A 19,482-nucleotide genomic window follows, 5' to 3' on the forward strand; every position below is an offset into this window, starting at 1 on the left:
TATGGACAATTTATACCCAACAACCACAAATGCCATTTAATTCTCATTTTAAACTGAGCATGATTTCCACCATCTGCCCCTCTCACCCCCACCTCCCCCATCCTACAGAGAGAGACACCTCTGGAGTGTTTGCTGGAATCACGACATTTCACTGAGGCAAATATATGTATAACCAGTAAGTTTAACAGTAATAATATTGTCACAGAAATCTGGAGGAATCATTTGTCTAAGAAAGATATTAGTCCAGTGACCTACGCAGAATTACTGTTCAAACAATTATTATTTTCAATGCACAGGAACAGCCCTGCCAAAAAAACAAGATAGCTTTTCATCTTCAATCTGAAACTTTGTTCAGAAAAGGGAGAAGAACTGATGACAGCAGGATCTGTGAAATTATGATCAAACAGGTTAAAGTGGTTCTAAAGGCAAAAGGTCAATATGAAGTATTTTTAGTATTTTCTTTCAAAGTAACATTCATGTAAATTTCATGGAAGGGTTAGGTTATTCAGAAACTTGAAAATGCTGTGTATACCAGATGTGCCAGCAAATTCAATATTTGGAGTATTAAAGAACTTCATCAGACTGTAAGCCAGGCAATCACTAAAACAGTAACATTAGTAACAAGACAGCGGATTCTGCTGCTTAAAAGATGCTTGGAAAAAACAGGAACAAAGAGAATGTATGTCATAGCGCAAGTTCCCATTTTATAATTCTCTGCTTTTTTTTTTAGTTTACTTCTGACTGTTTTAAAGCAGAATATCAGTTACATACGTTTTTAATACTAAACACAACCTCTTAAATTAAAGGGGAAGATTCAGTGAGAACATAGCTACAGCAGCATCAGTCAGAGAACGGAGTAATGAGGCTGACTGAAATACTTCAGACCAGGACTCAAACTTTCCCCCAATTCTGAAGTGTTCAGATTCCTGGGAGTAAGTGCAGGCAATTTGGCAAGCATGCTCATGAATGTATTAACTGACACGAACCACCTCCCCCCGCAGTTAATATATATCAGGGGAAAACATGTAAAGAGGCTCAAATAGCTAAGTATCTCAGGCTAAAAATATCAAGAACTCCCTCAGCTGGAAGTTGTTAGCAGAGCTCTGATAAAAATAAGGAACCAGGACAGCATAAATTCTTTCCCTTCCCTGCAGAAAATAAACTACATTTGGGAGGAAAGTATTCAAAACATAGTAAAAGAGGTGACTCACCCCTATCAACATACAGTGCACACTGGAAGGAGGGGTGAGGTGGGGGAACGGGGCTGCAAACCCAACTGTGAAGTCCTGGTGGGAGGGAAACAGCCATTCCTCGCTCCCTCCACTGCCGACACACACAGATCCTGCCTGCGGCGTCAATCTGAAGCGGTTACCACAACAGTTGGGTAATACACACAGTACTTTTGCCCTGAAGGATGACCTGTGGCACTTGAAGGTCTTCAGAGAAAGGTCAATGACCAAACCGAGTAAATTATTGCTCCTGGGGCCTTCTGCCCTGGTTAACTCTTCCCCTCAAGTGGGATGCTCCTCTACAATGCTGCTAACACCTATGGCAGGAACTGAAAGGCAATAGATACTTTAAATTAACCTCTTAGCCAAGAAGATTTCCAGATCCAGGCTGTATTCTTTACTTCTAGTTTATTTTTCAAACTTAAGGTGATGTAGTCAAATGAGGAAACCCAGACCTAGATGAGCCACCTTTGTTTTGGTTTACAGGTAGACGCATGTACGTCATTCAGCTGTTTCATTTTTGCATGCAGGCAGGGTATTGAAAAGCAAGCATGATCCACCTACATTTAACAGCCTTCTACACTCCTAAGAGTAAAGGTGGCCAGCAGTATGGGCTCATATCAACTATAAAAGAAACAGAGCAACCACGATGTTTTAGGACAATTAAACCAGCAAATAATCTACAACAGTATCACACGACTTCATTTTGCATGGAAAATTCTTAAAACGCTGGAGGAACTGCATAAAGAGAAATGATCTTGCTGAAGCGTATCACAGTCTTACCATTTCAAAATCTCGCAATTGAAACTTGTACATCATGTTGGGTCGTAGTACAACAGAGACACTCAAAAGGGTTTGGATTTTTTAAAACCATCTCAAATACCTCCTTCCATGTAGCATCCGATGGAAGGGTAGGATGCTTCTGTACACGAACGTCTCTGCTTACATGGAGAAACAGAAATTCAGAAAAGAAAGAGAACATCAGTACAAGTCTGCTGACCTCCAGCAGACACTGTGGTTGAACATGAATGCCCAAGAGACAGCCGAAATTTACTTAGTTTTACAAACTGTGAGACATTAAAAAAAAAAAAAAAGCTAATTCTGCCACTAGGAAGTAACTCATATCCCAACCACTCCAGGCAGTGACATTCTTGGACTCTAAATAACAAATACAGACTATTAAGAGGCAGAGCATCTGTGGGCTGGAAAATGACAGTTTACTGAATTTGAAACTTTGACTGTAAAGGAAAAAAAACCCTTGACTACCATGTAATGATACCTCAACATCTTCACTGAAGGAATGTCACAGCATAACTCATGGGTTAAATCATGTCACTGAATGATACGATCTTTCCTACCAATTTGTAGAACTAATTTCTTGCTTTTACACATTGATTGAAAAAAACCAACAGATGCTGGGAAGCTTCCCATGCTAAACAGTGGGTTGAAGGAAGAGAAAACGGGAAGCCTTGTCCAAGGAGCATCTCTGAGTAGCCAGGCACATCATAGATTGCTGTAGAATACATGTCTTTTTTTATCTCATGGTCCTTACAGCCATAAGGCTGTGGAGCAAACAGGGTTCAAACACAACCTCAATACTTAAGATCGTTTATATATTATTTCAAGAAGTGGAACATCTGGCCTGTCCTCTTCGAATGTTTATGTTCAGCTAAAATATCTGCTGCTAGCTTAAGAGCACAGGTCCCACTCCATTCATATTACTTAGTCACATGCATCCACTACATTAACCTCATCCTTCCCAAAGCACAAGTTCTCTACCCATACCTCTATTGTGCTCAGTACGCTACGTCATGTAACACCCCTGTCACAATCAACCACAGTAAAGTTAACTGTCAACAGGCAAACACGTTGGTTTTGCAATACACATGCTAAGGAGTAAGCTAGGAGAGGACCAGCAGGTGAGAAAACAGATTGGCACCATGTACTTCATCCTGTTTTTCATGTTGCTTTCAGAATTTCCCCAAACCAAGGAATCAGACCGTGAAGTTCTTTCACCAAGAGAAGGTGCTGGACTCCAGCCACGGTACTGTTTAAGGTATGACAGTCTAAGGACACTGTAAGGCCAAATCTGTAAGTACTATCATTCACTAGCCCAAATCAGTAGAGCTGGGGAGGGGTGGGGGCAGGTGTGTGTAGGGAACAGACAAAAAAAGGCAAACAAAAAAGGATAAATCTTTGGGGCACGAAAGCTTCTTTAGGTCACTTGGGCTGCCCAAAGGGAAGAAAAAACTCTGCTTGTGTCAATTGCCAGGGGGCTATCCAGGGAGACACACTAATGGAAGCCTTTTGGAGGAATCAGCAGCTTGTTTTACCAGATAAGCGTTGGGGAAGTTGCACATTCCCAGCCAGAAAAAAAAAAAATATATATAGACATATATAGACAGCTTTTGTTGTTTTCAGATGCTTTTGTTGTTTTCAGATGCTTTTGTTCACATTGCTCTAAACAAATACTTTGCTTTAAGAAGTTTGGTTGTTGGGTACTCCTGTCATTGCTCCCAAGAGAAGTAAATCACAGGTGTTGAATATAAAGTCAGCCTTGGTGAGGTAATTGTCATTATTACACAACAGACCATATGTAGGCCATAGGTACGAAACAGTAAATGTCATGGTTCCACAGCAAGAGACATGACAAGAGTGACAATGGGTGACACTGAATAAGCTCAGAAATGGATCAAGAGTGCAGTTAGTATATTAAGTCTGAAAATGCCTCTTCTAACTTTATTCCATATTTGAATCAAAATGGTTTGTTGTTCAGGTTTTTTTAAATCAACCTGCTTCTGTGATTCAATACATGCAGGTCATGTCCAATTGCCTATTTTAAGGACAAAGATATTAACCTTGCCTTCCAAGCTTGAATATATACATAGACCTATGCATACACACATACACACACAATACAATACAGCAAATCAGTACATTCAGTTTCAGACTGGGAGAATGCAATGGTCATCAGTTATTTCTTCAGTTATGTTAATTCTTTAAATATGCTATTGGACTGGAAAAACAAATTCCAAGAAAGTGTGTCCATGCTAAAAAGTAACTGTCACAGAACTGGTTTTAAGTTTAGCTGAAATCCGTAACTGAATCACAAAGGCAAAATGAATATTAAAAAAAAAAGCATTTTGATGCTGCAGACTCTATGTTGCCAAATTACACTGTTGGTCTCTTTAATCTAGATTCTTGCTTCCCTTTACAGCCCCGTTGGAATGCTTCAAATAAGGTGTTAGAAAGCCTCAGGCATACATGACACTGTTATAGGTTACGTTTCCCTTCATTTTCCTTGGTTAGTTTTCCACTTATATCCTGAATTTGTGAGAATTTCCAGTGTTTGTGCTAAACAGAAGAGTGTGCTCACTTAAGTACACAACCCTTTGTAGAAGCAAAGCTCTTCTCTGTAACAATACACTATACCAGAGAGCCCCTCTAATTATGTTTTGTCTATTGAATGTATATACTGTGCAAAGAGAAATTAAAAAGAAACTAATACCAAAACACTTTCGTAAGTTTTATGGGTTTCCTCTCAGCTGCACTTCATCATCCCTACTCTTGCATTAGCAGAAAGTCCCTTTTGCACCACCTTCTCTTTTGCTTTGCCCACACTATCTTTTTAACAGTTAAACACTCCCAATTTGTTTCAAAGCCTGTGACCATGCCAGAGGACATCCAGCTACAGGACTTGAGCATTTCAAGCACTGTAGCCATGAAAATGAACATTGCTACAAGTGTACTTCCTTAACTAGTGGGTACTGTGAACGAACAGTATGTGTGCAAAGCTGGCTGCTCCAACAAAGTAGGAAAGAAATTATTTTTAGCTTTGGATGATGCCTTGAGTGTTTTACCAGTTCAGGCTACTAAGGATCAAGATGGTATTAAAGAAGGAGAAACAAGACCACCTGTTGTATCACTGTGAGTCTTTCAATAGTCCCTGATACAGCCTGCAGTTCTCAGCCAATGCTTCTTGTCAACAGTGTATGTGCAAGCACCTGGAATATGGAACCAGCACACCCACCATCCGTTGTAGGCATGGCTGTACATTTTCAAATGCATTTGTTTGGCTCACAGTCTAAGTATTAAAACCACAAAGTCCTTTTTCAACTTTCTAAAGTATTTTGTAGAGCTTTACTAGATAGTAATACAAGTGAAACACTGCTCGATTCGGTTGTATTTTACAGGGGAAAAATAGTTATGGTTTTAAGACAAGAAAACCTTCTCCTGTCTATTATGCCTTTTTTTTTCCAAATGAGTAATCCCACACAGAATTGGAGACTGACACCAGGCAATTCCAAACTTTCTTTTTTCCTCTAATTTTGAATAATTAACTACAGACTTACAGGGCTGTTGGGGGAATATTGGGAAAGACTTGTAAGTAATTTTCTCGGTTACTAGAATGAATACTAATATACCTGCTTCCAGTATTCCAGTCTGATTTTGGTTTTAATCATCTATTTAAGATGTTCTGTGAAATCATTCAAAGCACTTTTTTCCCTCTTTATAGGTTCCCCACCTACAGCTGGAAAATTAATTTAAGTCCTGCATCTTCAAAGCATAAGATACAGCTTGTTTTGTTTTCTGCTGCATCACAGTCTCTCATTTTATTTCTAAAGAGATTTTACAATATGTATAACTAGGTTTGCAGTTACACCTATCTACAGACATTGGTCTCATAACAGTAAACATCTTTCTTTTATAAAAAATTAGATGTACAGATAGTAAAATTAAAAGTGACACTGAATTTGAGGAGCTGCAGCAAAAGGCAGAAACACCAATGTGTTGTACCTTTCAGATCTGCTTGTCAAGCATATTACAATTATTAGAGGCATATTTTCCTATTTCTCAGACTGCTCTTCATCTTCTGATCAGAAGTTCTCCTTTATCTTTTCTAGCTTTGTATTCTTCTGTATGCAAGATCCAGGTGTTTATTTGTTGATCACGTATTTTTCCTATTCCAATACAGAAAATCAACTTTCATTTATACTGTTTTACAACAAGCACATAAACACACAAGAAAAAAAAACCTTAATTCCTCAGGCCAGGATATGTGCTTTTAAGTTTTTAAAACATCCTCTCCATGCATAATACTTTATAATATTTTATTAACACTGGCATCATCACAGAAGTCTTTCTGACTTTCAGAAGGGAGCGTGTCCCCTACCTGCGTGGTGGCAGGAGACACCAGCATTCTGCTGCCCATCACCATCACCAGAGACAACTCACTGCTGGAACAAGCTACTGAGCAGCAGTTTACCAAAGTTTAGGAGGGACTTACAGAAGATGCAAGAAAGTCAGACAACTTTTGACTACATTACTCAAAGGCCTTTTACTCGTAATTTACATTGCAAGGCAGATTAAACAACACACACTGATTTAGGAGGGTTTTAGTAATGAACAATTAAAGGAGCCTAACAGTTCAGAAGAGACTGTCAATGGGAGTCCTAACCTTCGCTTCTAGGGCAGTTTCAGATTTGGCAGGTGAGCTTCATTATTCCTGATACACCTGATGAAATTTCATTAACTCATCCACGCTCCCGACCATATAAATAGCATCTTACTGACTCACCACCACCACCTCAACTCCAAAGATGAGCTAAACAGGAGTAATTGGAGCCACCCAAGACTGGCCCCCATTCTTTGAAGGTTAGTTGGGAGAGAAGAACAGTAAATAAAAGTTAGCATGGAGAAAGAAAAGAGGTTTTGGTTTATCAAATCTTGCTGTTGCAATTACAAGGATCTGATAAAGCACCACAACTTCCGTAGCAGGAGCATCAGGCGGCACCCTTACTTCCAGCTTCATAAATCACACAATCATAACAGCCTGTCAGCTGCATGATCCATTCTGTCCTGAGACTGTCAATAACAACATACTTATTAAAGAAACATAGTTCCATTTCTGCACTCAAGTATTTTCTTCAGAAAACACAGCCCTTCCCAGGGAAAGGCCAATGTGACAACACAGGCTACCTCAGGTTACCACTGATTTTGGTGTCTTTTTTTAACCTAGAAAAACAGTTTCCAAGACTAACGCTGCCACTTTCATTGGCAACTGAGGCTTCATCAATCCCATCAAGAGTTTGAGGTTAACATCAAGGGCTGTACTTCAACTAGACCCATACAAACTTAGCAAAAGGTATTGGTTACGTCATGGTCAGCTCCCAGTTAATTGCTTCTACCTGAACAACTGAATTTCACAGCAAAACACAAGCCCAAAGGCAGACTGTAAACCCTAACAAGGACAGGATCAAGCAGCCTGTGAATTCAATGCTAGGAGGCACTGAGGAGCTAGACAACCCTCACGATCCACAACCACAGCTGACAAACAGCACCTGCCATTAGAAGTGTGATTTCCAACATCCAGATTCTTACAAACTGGTAATTTCCTAATTGATATTTGCACAGGAGACAAGGTGGAGGGAAAAGCGTTCTCTCAATACACTTAGAATAAGGAAATCCAGCCAGTCACTGTTCTTTCATGGGTGGGTCCAGCTTAAAACTAAAACCCAAAAACTCCAATACACTTGCCCGAAGGAGGACTGCAAGCATTTTGAAAAGCCTACAGAAAATAAATGGGCAACATAAAACCAGATTCATTTACATTTTGGCTCTTTTATCAAAAATGAAGCTGGTTTTACTGAAAACAAGATGTGGATGTCAAAGCTGCGTGAGGCTCGTACACAAGAATCTCACATCGCTCTGGGCACAGGGAAAGGAGGTGCAAAGGGAAAGGGAAAAGGAAGGGCTTCAGGGGGGCCAGGCGTAAGAAGCCACTTCGGAGAGTAGGACAGCAAGATGTTTGTCAAGTTGGCATACAATTGCCTAGATGTCAGGCCACTTTCTGAGAAAAACAAAAACAAAAAAAGAGGATCTGAACTTACTTAGCTCTTCAGGTTAAACTCAAACTCACACCACAGTATAAGGTGAAGCTCTGACACTGCACATAAAAGCAAGATCCAGGCAAGCAGAAATGAGCTGTCCAAGCACTCACGTGATCAGCAGCAATCACCATTTTAGCCTGTTTACACATACTACATTAGTCTGGTATTGGAGAAAACAAAACAAAAAAACCCAAGAAACAGAAAAATCTTAGCATACCATAGCATGTATAAAATATTAAAAAAAATAAAAGGAAATTTCATGCAGACATCAGCTTCTACCAGAAAGCATACAGGAAACAATTCCAGAAACAAATTTATAAACATCTTCAGAATACAAAGATAAGAAAGACTCGACATTATCTGTCAAGAAAAAGAACCTGTCAGCTCAGTTTGGTTTACTTGGAAGGGAGACTGCGCAGTGGGTAAAGGAGGAACATGCAGATGGCCTACCAGAAGTTAAGATACAGGAGTTTTGATCCTTAGCCTGTCACATGGCACCTACATGAGCAAACAGTCTTCATGAAGTGAAAAAATGGTGTAGAGTCACAGGAAGAAAATAATGGAAGAGTCATTATCAGTATGTTTCTACAAATGAGAGAACGTTCCAAGAAAGCTCTTGCTATCTGTCCTGGTTTCGGCTGGAGTCGAGTTAATTTTCTTCCTAGCAGCGGGCATAGTGCTGTGTTTTAGATTTAGGATGCAAATAATGCTGATAATACACTGATGGTTTAGTTGTTGCTAAGTACTGCTTATGCTAGGCAAGGACTTTTCAGCTTCCCATGCTCTGCCAGGTACACAAGAAACTGGGAGGGGGCACAGCCAGAATAGTTGATCCAAACTGACCAAAGGGCTATTCCATACCATAGGACGTCATGCTCAGTATAGAAACTGGGGGGGTTGGCCAGGGAGCAGCGATCGCTGCTCGGGAATTGGCTGGGTATCGGTCGGCGGGTGGTGAGGAATTGCATTGTGCATCACTTGCTTTGTGTATTATTATTACTACTACTATTATTATATTGTTATTATTACTACTACTATTGTACTTTATTTTGTTTCAATTATTAAACTGTTCTTATCTCAACCCAGGAGTGTTTCTCACTGTTACTCCTCCGATTCTCTCCCCCATCCCATCGGGGTAGGAGGAGTGAGCGAGCGGCTGCATGGTGCTTAGTTGCTGGCTGGGGCTAAACCACGACACTATCCTAAGCCAATTCCATTAAAATGCTTTCATTAATGAGTTGGATGTAGAAATACAAAAGTGTACATGATAAGTTGGGAAAGACTGTAAGCCCTTTTGGGGACACGAACAGAATAAAGAAAGTTAGTAAGAGAAAATTCAATACAGACAAATGGAGAATACTATACTCAGGAATAAGAAATCAAATACACAAATATGAAATGGGGAATAATTGGCTAGGCAACAGTATTGTAAAAAGAACCTGGAGGGCATGTGGACTGCAAAATGGATTATTTAAAAAAAAAAAGGCAAAAAACAACAAAACACAACAACAACAAAAAACAGTCAAGTGTTCTGGGGAGTATTAGCAGCAATGTTTTATATATAAAACCCAAGTAGTATATTTTATCTCAGAAGAGAGGTAATTATTTCATTCTGCTCAGTTCTCAGCTCTGGACACACTACCAATAATATGGAGAAAAATCAAAAAGAGTCCAGAGGCAAGAATCAAAGAAGGCTTGAAGGGGAAAAAATGACCCACCACAAAAACTTTCAGTTTATTTCTATATTTGTATTTTATATTTTTATATTGAATGAGGCGAGAAAGAAAAAAAGCTAGGACACTATGGTCTGGACTACCGCCATCTTTCAGTTTCTGAGAAAGGAACATTTTATCTTCTCACTTGTTACCTTCCTGGGACTGGAAGACAGAAATATCCTAAAGCCTAGAGAAACATACATTGAGGTCATCGAGATTTCTGAATTAACATGTTTATTGCTATCTGAGGAAGATCTTCTCTTAGTAGTTGAAACAACAGCTATGTATTATCTGACCACTACCTAAACAATCTGGACTTAGGGGTCCTGTGACTCAACTGAGCAGACACCAGAAAAAGAAACTTCAGCTTCAACTCAGCCTGGACCAGCATTCCTTTCTGGCCTGTTTGTACATCAACAAAGCAGGAACCAAAGTGGCCTTAGTTCCAAGCAACATAGCTGAGAAGCCTTGAAATTGTAGCTTCTGAACATTCATGATGGAAAAACCATCATCTAGTTGTAATCTTACTGGTGCCCAAGGAAGCTGTTGTGGAAAACTCTTAACAGCAACCATTTTGAGCAGTTGCCAATTACCTGCACTTGCAGAGTATCACACTAGGCTGTGCAGGATCGTGCCCTTTTCTGCACCGAGAGTTCATGGAACAGTCATCACAAAGTGGCTCTTCAATTACAATGCCACCCTGAATCATACAATCATGTATTTGTAGTCTCCCTCCCTAAGGAAAGCAGGCTTGCAAGGTCATGCTGTGTGTAAGTATGCAACTGTCCACCCTGGAGTTCATTTTCCAATGTCAAGTATATCCAAAAAAGAGACAACAGTCTCAGAAAAATACTACACTTCTACTAGTTGTTTCAGCTGTTTGCTTTCACAGGAACGCCACAGCATGACCTCAAGAAGACAGATGACCAGGCAATCAGCCTTCAGCCATTCTGCAGCTCACGGGACCGCTTGTCTCCATCCTGCCCTGGACTGAATCACAGTCCGTCTGAGGCAGAAGCAGCGTGGTGTATCAGGAGTGACAGCAGATTCAGGGGCAGATGGGACCGTGCTGCAGAGAGGTCCTTCTGAGACCACCTCAAATGGTCCTCCATCTCTGGGCGTGCCACAGGACGGTTCTGTGTCATGTCACTCAGCTGAAACAAACTTTATGCAGGGGATTAATCATTTTCTGTTCCTCACCTTCTGGATGCCTGACATGATAAAATGGCATCTTGTCCTTAGAATCAGTGGCAAAAGAGATCGTGGAAGTTGTACGTACGCACCAGTGGTTTATGTGATGCACCAAAAAAAATTCAGGGGTACACAGCTGAAATCGGGCACCCAATAATCAGCAAATATTTTTGCCTTTCACCTTTACTGCCATTTCTAAGGCTGGCAGGCAGGCAGGAGTGGCTTGATGTGTATTTTTAAAGGTTTGTGAAACTTGGACAACATGGTGCTGGGCACCAAAGAAACAACATATACTTCCTCTAGGAACAGCTGTATTATGAAACAGCAAGTCAGCCATAAGGCACATACTGCGTGACAGCAACATAGCAAATTATCAAATAGCTACTCATTATAAAAACAATGCTCTATTCTGCACAATAAAAAAATCCCAGAGTTTTTCCAGAGGAAAGAAAATATATCAGTGAAATGAGGACAAAGTAAGAAAAACACTTAGTATACATCCATATTTTCCAAGTTAAGAGAACATTACTGGGAATGCAAGTACAACACCCAGGCATTGCACTCAGACACATACAGACACACTATTCCAGCTGCTTTTGAATGGCCAAATCCTCTCCTTCCCTCCCAAAGCTCTGACATCTCATCTGAGCTACCAGTCTTAGGACTACCACACATCTCTCTGCCATTTCAGCCAAGTCAGTATTTCATAAGTGTTTGTAGGTTTTATCTTGAAGACATGACATTTTACCTTTCAGTCTCACAAGTACTTGCTGGCAGCAAAGGAACGGTCATTTTCTAGTACCTGGAGAACAGTATGTTCCTCCTAACTTAACAAAAACCTTCTGCTTCCTGACCTGTCTCTTTGAAGGCACTGCTGTCCTTGCTCTGCTCCCTGCTTTGAACCAGGTCTATTTTCCTTGCCTAGATGCACCAGCTCCCACCCAGACCTCTGATCCCCATGCCAGTCCCCTTCGGGAGCAATTCTTTGTCTCGTCTCTCCAGACCTGCCATTTCCACCCCGCTTCCTCCACCCTCCTTCAAGAGCCAGCTCCCCTTATCTCTGGGTCCTGGCATCTCACACTTGCAGGCTCCAACTGCTCGTATTTAGACTCTCCTTCCCACCAGTGCCCAGTCCCATTTTCTCTCTGATCCCAGTATCTGCTGCACCCCCAGCAAAGATGAAATATTCAGCGATTACAGTCAGTAAGCCATAAGCATATGCAAATTGATCTTTTGAAAAGGCTTGTATCCTGGCTAAATTCAGATGCTTTGTCATGCAAATGGAAAAAAGACATATCCCTGGAATAAAATCCCTCATCCTTTTTCAACCAGATTTCAAATGTTTCAAAAGAGAGGGGTACTGTTGGGTCTTCCACGGCACAAGTTGTGAGAACTTTTAAAACACTGGAAAACACATTTCTTCTTTGTCAAATTCTCAAAATCAGCCAAAAAATTTCAACTGAAATTTTACACACTCTGAAATTAAATAAATCTGCACAAGGCATATATAAGCCATTATAAATTTTCCACCCAAACAGTTCAAGTTTGGCAAAGTTATGAAAATCTTGCTTGGCTACCTGTGACGTTACCATATCCCTATAATTTAAGCAAAATTAATTATTAACATATACCCGTTTCTGTTAATCACTGTCTCCTCCAGGAAGATTTAATTATCTCTTAGCCAAGCCCAAATCATGCTCGCTGTAGTCAAGAGCACACCTGCTGTACCCAGTGGGTCTGAGCAGGCTCCAGAAGTCCTTGCTCTTCAGTAGCAAAAGCTTGCTTGCCACTACAGAGCCTCCGAAAGTTGGAATCAGACACCTCTTAACATTCATCATTAAGAAAAAGCACAAGGAAAAAACCCCAAACCTTTTGTGAACAGACCAATTGCATAGAGGAAGCAATGCAGAAACTGAAGCATCTTTTTCTCCTTGGTTCTTGCCAGTCCAATAAAGTACTTGTACGTGCTTAACTGTATGTAAACAAATACCCCTGCTGTAAGCAATACACTTAAAAGTTGGGTATGTATTTCAGGACGCTGCTACACTGAAGTATGTTTCCACAATCCACCACCACTATTGTTCTGACCATCAGTACCTGTTAAAATCTCTACCACAAAAGCAGTTATTCCTAGTGGTCTGAATTGCAGTATAAACATTACCTGGAACACCTTCATATGTTGTCCAACATACCTGGGGAGTGTGACAGAGTACCTGAAGCACTGTCATCAACAATAAATACTGATAAATAGTTACTATTTCCAGAACCTTCCCTTCTGTGCTCTTCCTTATTAGAAAGTATATTCTCCTAAAACTGCAAAAAGTGTATGTTCACAGACTCCCTTTTACAAGTTGGACCTGATAGATGAAATCAGCGTGCAAACATCAAACCTAAATTTTGTAAAACAGGCTAGATTAAACTACAGATTTTGTTTTCAAAGGCCGGGGGGTGGGAGGGAAGGGGAGAATGAGATCAATTTATCTTTCACCACCTGAAATTTGAGAACTAGCTCACCATTTACCAGGGATGAGCAGCAAATTTATCATTGAAGCCTATTAATTTTAATCTGTATCTTATTTTTATGCAGCTTACAAGCATTATAGTAGAAAAAGGTAACCTAACAATTGTAAATTCATGCAATGCTGTCTTTCCAAATTGGGGGGGAGGACGAGGATGGGGACAGGGCAGGACACGATGACAAAACCCAAAAAATCTGTATCTAGAAATCCACAAATCCTCAAAAGCCCTCACAAATACCAGTTTTCCTAAACAGCAGCAGAATCAAATAGGGAAAGCATTGGTGAGGTTTTCTCTATTTACAGAGAACCCTACCGGCATAACAAGAAAATGACAGAAGTTGAGTAAATTTCACTCTGCTTTCCTGCTTGGGAAGAAAGATCTATCAAGGCAGGGACCCACACTACCCATCTAAAGGAGCCATGCATCTGCACAGCCAACCACCCAAAACAGACTTGAATAGAAACAACAAAAGGAGACATATTCTTTCTTCTTCAAGGCAGCAGCAAAGTGGAAAAGAAAAACACCCATCTCCTTCCATGTGACCAACTGGCCGAGACCAAACTTATGAGACATTTACAACTAGGGTCATGCAAAAAAGTGGAGCAAAACCACCATGATAGCAGCAATCAAGTATTCTCACTTTCTCTATGCCCTCTCCCACACCAAGCTGAAAATCAATCAATAACTGACTTTAATGCTTGCTTCTATGTTGCTATTTTGATCATGCATCCTTTTATATCAAAGTAAATCACAGTCTCTAGTCACCCGGTCAGTTTTTAAACAAAATTCACATGTCTGCTGAGCCCCAACAAGGTAAGGGCACCTTGGGAAAAAGACTACTTTAGAAGACCACTGAAAGATCAAGACAACTGAACACAACACACGTAATCCCTTCAGAATTTAGTTTTCCTTGATATATGTTCTTTTTAAACCATTTTTCTACATATATTTTCCAGCATAAAATATTACTTATATATAGATTTGACAAGAGTTCCATGTGCAAATGCCTATGAAAGTGCTGTTTGAAAAGCTACATAAAATTTGTATAGTCTGGACCTTCTTTCTCCAGGATTAAAAGTTCACAGTTTCACCATGCAATGAGATGTCAGCAAGTCCAACCTCCTAATCTGAATTAATCCAATTTTAAGGAATAAGGAAAAAAATTTAAAAATACATTTGCTGTAAAGAGCTAACAAAACAGCATGTTCAGAAAAATTTTAGTCTTTTTCCTTTTACAATGTACAAGAGTCTTGCTTGGCCCCAGCACAGCACAAGTGTTGGAAGAGCTACTATTTAATACAACTTAACCATCCTTTATGCAATAGGGATGGCCTGAACCCAAAATTAAGTCACAGTTGTTCCAGAACGGGAGGAAGGGGCACAACAGCACTTGTGATTTTTCTCTCTTCCATCTTCTTCACACCTCACAGGTATCGTGTGCCTTCATTTTTAGTGTTTTACCTAGCTGTCCTGTACTGTACCTCTCTGGCACAAAATTAGGTATTATTTTTCCCAAATTCATCTATCCACACTTCACATGTGTTGTTAAGCTACATAATACAGATAATTTACCCCAAAGGTCAGGCAGAAGGGAAAAAGGGAAAGACCATGAAACGAATGCCATCTTTGGAACTGAAAATTTGCCAAGGGCCACTACAAATGACTTGCAAATCTCATTCATTTTAATAGAAATTACATAACCTCAAAGGACATAAATATTAAAGACAGCATATAGTGAGATACCACGCTACAAACATAGCTGGCACTGGATTGCTCTGTAAAATACATCACCTCCTTGATTACAAACAACATCTGAACAACACACATCTTTTCCACACTTGATAAATACTCTTTTCACACCCTAGTCCTGTCACTGACACACATCCTCATGGGGAAGAAACATGTTCCATATAATTAGGCCATCCAAACCCGAGGTAGTGTATTTTTTAAAAAAAATTTATTTCCTTAATTATTACAAGTGTATTTTGGAGATTGATTACTGGCTATACATTTTAGATACTTAAAAGCTTGAGGGGACACGACAGAGTTAAGCTACATGTTCTGTTCTAAAAACTTTAAAATTAAACATAATCATAATCCTTTTGTTCTTGATTAAATAAATACTTAATGTATCAGTCAAACATATCTATTTTCTCTGTGGTTTCCAAATTAACACAATCTCACACAGAAGTCAGAGCTGTATCTTTGCAGAGATATTTAATTTGACGGCAACTTTTCCGAGCAGAACAAGAACTCATGCATCACCTTGGGAGAAGCACTGCATGACTGTAAAACAATGTCCTAAGAAAGTGGAAAAAAAGGTCATCGCAGCTTTTCAGATGTCAGAAAGAAAGCATACAAAAATGGCAATGATGTGATCTGATCTACCAAGAAGAAACTTGAAAAGATGTAATACAAAAAAACCTGGAATGTAGACTATATAACGGCATTCTACAGCCATAAACCAAGTCTTGAGGCTTCTTTTTTTTCTTTTTTTTTTTTTAATTAAAGGAAAAAGGGGGGGGGGAGAAAATGAGAGAGGAAGAGGGTGTTTCTGCATTCCCGGTTGTGTTTATCCATATGTAAATTCTACCAAGAAGTTACCGATCTGACAAGTCCATGACTTAAGAAAAATCCATTTCAGTGTTTTGCATAAAATAATCTACACATGAGGAATTCACATTTCCAGCTGTTAGTTATAATGAGTGGGAGACAAAGTGCACTTAAATCAAACAGCACCATCTAGCAGGCCCCCCATAACTTTACTTCGGAGGGCAGTTGCTACTTGGCAATAGGTCAGTTTGGCAGGCTTGCCCTGAAAATTATTAAGCATTTTCATACCGCATGAAATACTATGTGCTTTATAGCAGCAAGAATCCAGAAGAAAAAACAGCTACAATGAAAGAAGATGACTGAAAAAACAGTTTAAACTTTCAGCCCTAGGACCAGAATATTTTTGTGTGGCTTGTACTGGATAGCTTTTGCAAAGCAGAATTAAAAGAACGTGATCTTCCTCCGATCCAACAAAGAGCAGTCCTGTAGATTTATCTAGTCCCACAGCGCGATCCTATTGTGCTCTTCAGGAACTTACCAACTGTACTGACAAACACCTATGTAGTACCAGAAAACGGTTGAATTGTGTAATGTTGCTATGCCAAATAAACGCTTCCACTAGGCACTTCAGCAGTTATTTTTAAAATTATTCGTACACTGGAATAAGAAGTGCCACTAGTTGATTAGATTTTAGTGCCCAAGTTGCATCTCCCACTCCATCTCAGCAATTAACATTTCATGTGAGCGCTGCCTCCGTCTTCCTCTACCTTTCCATTGCAAAGTTACACATGAAATCCCCAAACGTAACAACACTTTTAATTTCCCCTAGCATCTCCCCCTCCTTTAGCAACAGGGATGCCTGGCCTGCTGCTGTTCCTGGAAGCGTGCATGCCAATCTCTGGAATTAGGAAGTCTCTAAAATACTGTAGGAAAAAAACACACCAAAAAAAAAACCCAGAAAAGACCCACAACGAAAAAAAACTTCTAGGTGAAGGTTCAAGATAAACTGCCTGAAGGGAAACTCATCAGCCCGGAGTATTGAGCGTGATGTTAAATGCAATTCTGGAGCAATTCGATTTTTGCAGCGGATAGGTGCAAACCCGGTTTCTGGCCGGAGGTCTCCACCTCCGGACCCTCTCGGCAGCCTTACCCAGACCTTCCCCGGGCTGAAGCCACCTCCGACACCCTTCCTCCTCCTCCCCCTCACACGGGCTTTTCCTCCACCACCGCCGCCTCCTCCCCGTGCTAAAACGGCCTCCGGAACGCCAAGCCACTGCCGCTACAGACAACTCAAAGAGACGCCGTCCGTTCCAAAAACTCCTTCTCCTCCCCAGTTCTCTCCCGCCTGCCCTACGGACAGCGCAGGGCGCGGGGGGGGAGGGGGAGGGGGAGGGGGGGGCTCCCCCAGCCCTCCCCAGCCCGCGGGGCTGCTCGCCGCACCCCGCCGGACGATGCCCGGGGGCCGCGGGCCGGGCGGTCTCTGCCCGCTCCCCCGCGCCGGGCCTTTGCGCGGGGAGGGGGGGAGCAACGTAAGGGGGCCCTCCCTCCTTCGGCCGAAGATTTTGCTCGCCCAAGCCAAATTTAAATAAATTTAAAAAAAATACAGTTTTCGCATGCTGTTTCGCCAACAGCCGGATTCAGGGCCGGCGGGGGGGTCGGGGGTGGGGGGTGCGAGGGAGCTCTGCCGCGCAGCGGCACCCCCAAAAAACCCAAAACCCCAGGAAGAAGCGGGGGGTGCCCGTGCCGGCGGCACCTTTGTCCGAGGGGCGGGAGCCGGAGCGCGGCGTCCCCCGCCGCCCGCCCCGCAGAACAATGCGCCGGGGGCCGGGGCCCGGCGCGGTCCCGGGGAAAAGTTGCGAGGCGGCGAGTTGGGATGCGGCGAGAGCGGGCCCCCGCCTCCCCGGCCCCCGCGTCCCCGGGCCGCCGCTCTTTGTTACCCGAGCTGTCCCGGCACCTTGCGCCGCCAAGCCCCGCGGAGGGCCCGGGGGGCGAGGGGCGGGCTGGGGCCGGGGGGGGGGGGGGGGGGAGCCCGGCGGCCGCTCGGCCGCCCACCCCGCGACGGAGCGGCCGCTGAAAGGAGAGGGGCGCCCGCTGCAGCCCCCTCGCCCGGCTGCCGCCGTCCCGCCGCGGGGACCCCCCCCCGCCCCGCCGCGGGCCCTCCCCCCGGCCCGAGCAGCGCGGCCTCGGCCGCCGGCCCCCCTCACGCCGGCCCGGGCGGCGCCGGCCCCCCCGGTCCGCCCGGCCTCCCGCCGCGCCCGCACCGCCCGCCGGCCGCAAAGTTACTTTGCGCGCAGGGTCGGCGGCCGCTGAAGGCGCGGCCGGCCGGCGCGGCCCGGCGGGCTGTACTCACTTCTCCCTGGCCTGGCTGTCGGACGGGACGCTGCTGTTGCTCTTGCCTTTGCCGTACATGCCTGCAGAGAGCTCCGACTGTCACGCACCTGTCAACCCATCACAGCCTCCCCGGGAACAGCCCCGTCACCATGGAGACGCCGCCACACACACAGCTCATTGGCCGGCCGGCCGGCCAGGCACGCCCCCCGCGCGGTGATGGACAGGCGGAGACCCGGACGGGCTGCCACCTCCTCCCCCCCCCCCCCGCCCCCTCGGCTCCTCCCCCCCCCGCGCGCGCCCCCCCTTCCCCGGCGCGAGGGGGAATTAGAAACGGTTCTAGAAGGATTTTAAACAACCGGCTGTTCCCGGCGCGCGCCACCCGCCCGCCGCCGCTGCCGGCCAGGGAGAGCGCGGCGGCGAGCGGCAAAGTGCGGACCGGACTCGCTCGGCACCCGGCGCCGCCGCCCCGGCCCCTTCCCTTCTTCCCCCCACAGCCCGCTCCCCTCCGCCGGCCGCCGCCCGTCCCCCGCGGGCCGGGGCCGCAGCCGCAGCCGCAGCCGCAGCAGTGCGCGGCCGCCCCCCCCCGCCACCTCCCCGCCACCCCGGGGGGGCTCGGCCGGCCGCGGGCCGCCCCCCCCAGCTCCGCGCCCTGGCCCCGCTCGCTCCCCCCCCGCAGCCGCCCCCGGCTGCCGCCAGCCCGCGGTCACCTCAGGGGCCGCGCACTGCGCCCCGCCCGGCCGCCTCGGGTCGCCTCGGCCCCGGCCCCTCCGAGCCACCCGCCTGGGCCGTGCCCCGCGGGCCCCCCCGGGCCCCCGTCCCTGGCCGGACGCGTCCCGCAGAGGCTCGCCCGGCGCCCCCAGCGCCGGAGGCCAAAGCCTTCACCCCCGGCAGGGCTGGGGAAGGGCAGGGACGGGCCGAGGGGCCCTGCCCGCGGCGGCAGCGCAGCCCGGGCGGCGGGGGCTGCCCGGGGGGGACGCGGCGGGGCTCTGGCGGCCGGGGGTCGCTTGGGCCTGGCGGGCGAGAGCCCGGACCAGCCTTAGGCGACGGCAGGTG

The 19,482-nt window shown here is 44.4% G+C and overlaps 1 protein-coding gene across 23 annotated transcripts in view; it reads right to left on the reverse strand.

The window, feature by feature from the left end:
- Window positions 1–18,541, reverse strand: part of SSBP2 (single stranded DNA binding protein 2) — a 196,496-nt gene extending 177,955 nt beyond the window's left edge. For all 23 annotated transcript variants that reach the window (XM_075726701.1, XM_075726696.1, XM_075726697.1 and 20 more), the window contains exon 1: window positions 18,449–18,541. In XM_075726701.1, coding sequence (XP_075582816.1) covers window positions 18,449–18,507 — 59 coding nt within the window. In that variant the 5' untranslated portion in view covers window positions 18,508–18,541. The remainder of the gene's footprint in view (window positions 1–18,448) is intronic.
- Window positions 18,542–19,482: the final 941 nt, after the last annotated feature.

This window comes from Pelecanus crispus, chromosome Z (assembly GCF_030463565.1).
Source record: "Pelecanus crispus isolate bPelCri1 chromosome Z, bPelCri1.pri, whole genome shotgun sequence".
Classification (NCBI taxonomy): Eukaryota; Metazoa; Chordata; class Aves; order Pelecaniformes; family Pelecanidae; genus Pelecanus; species Pelecanus crispus.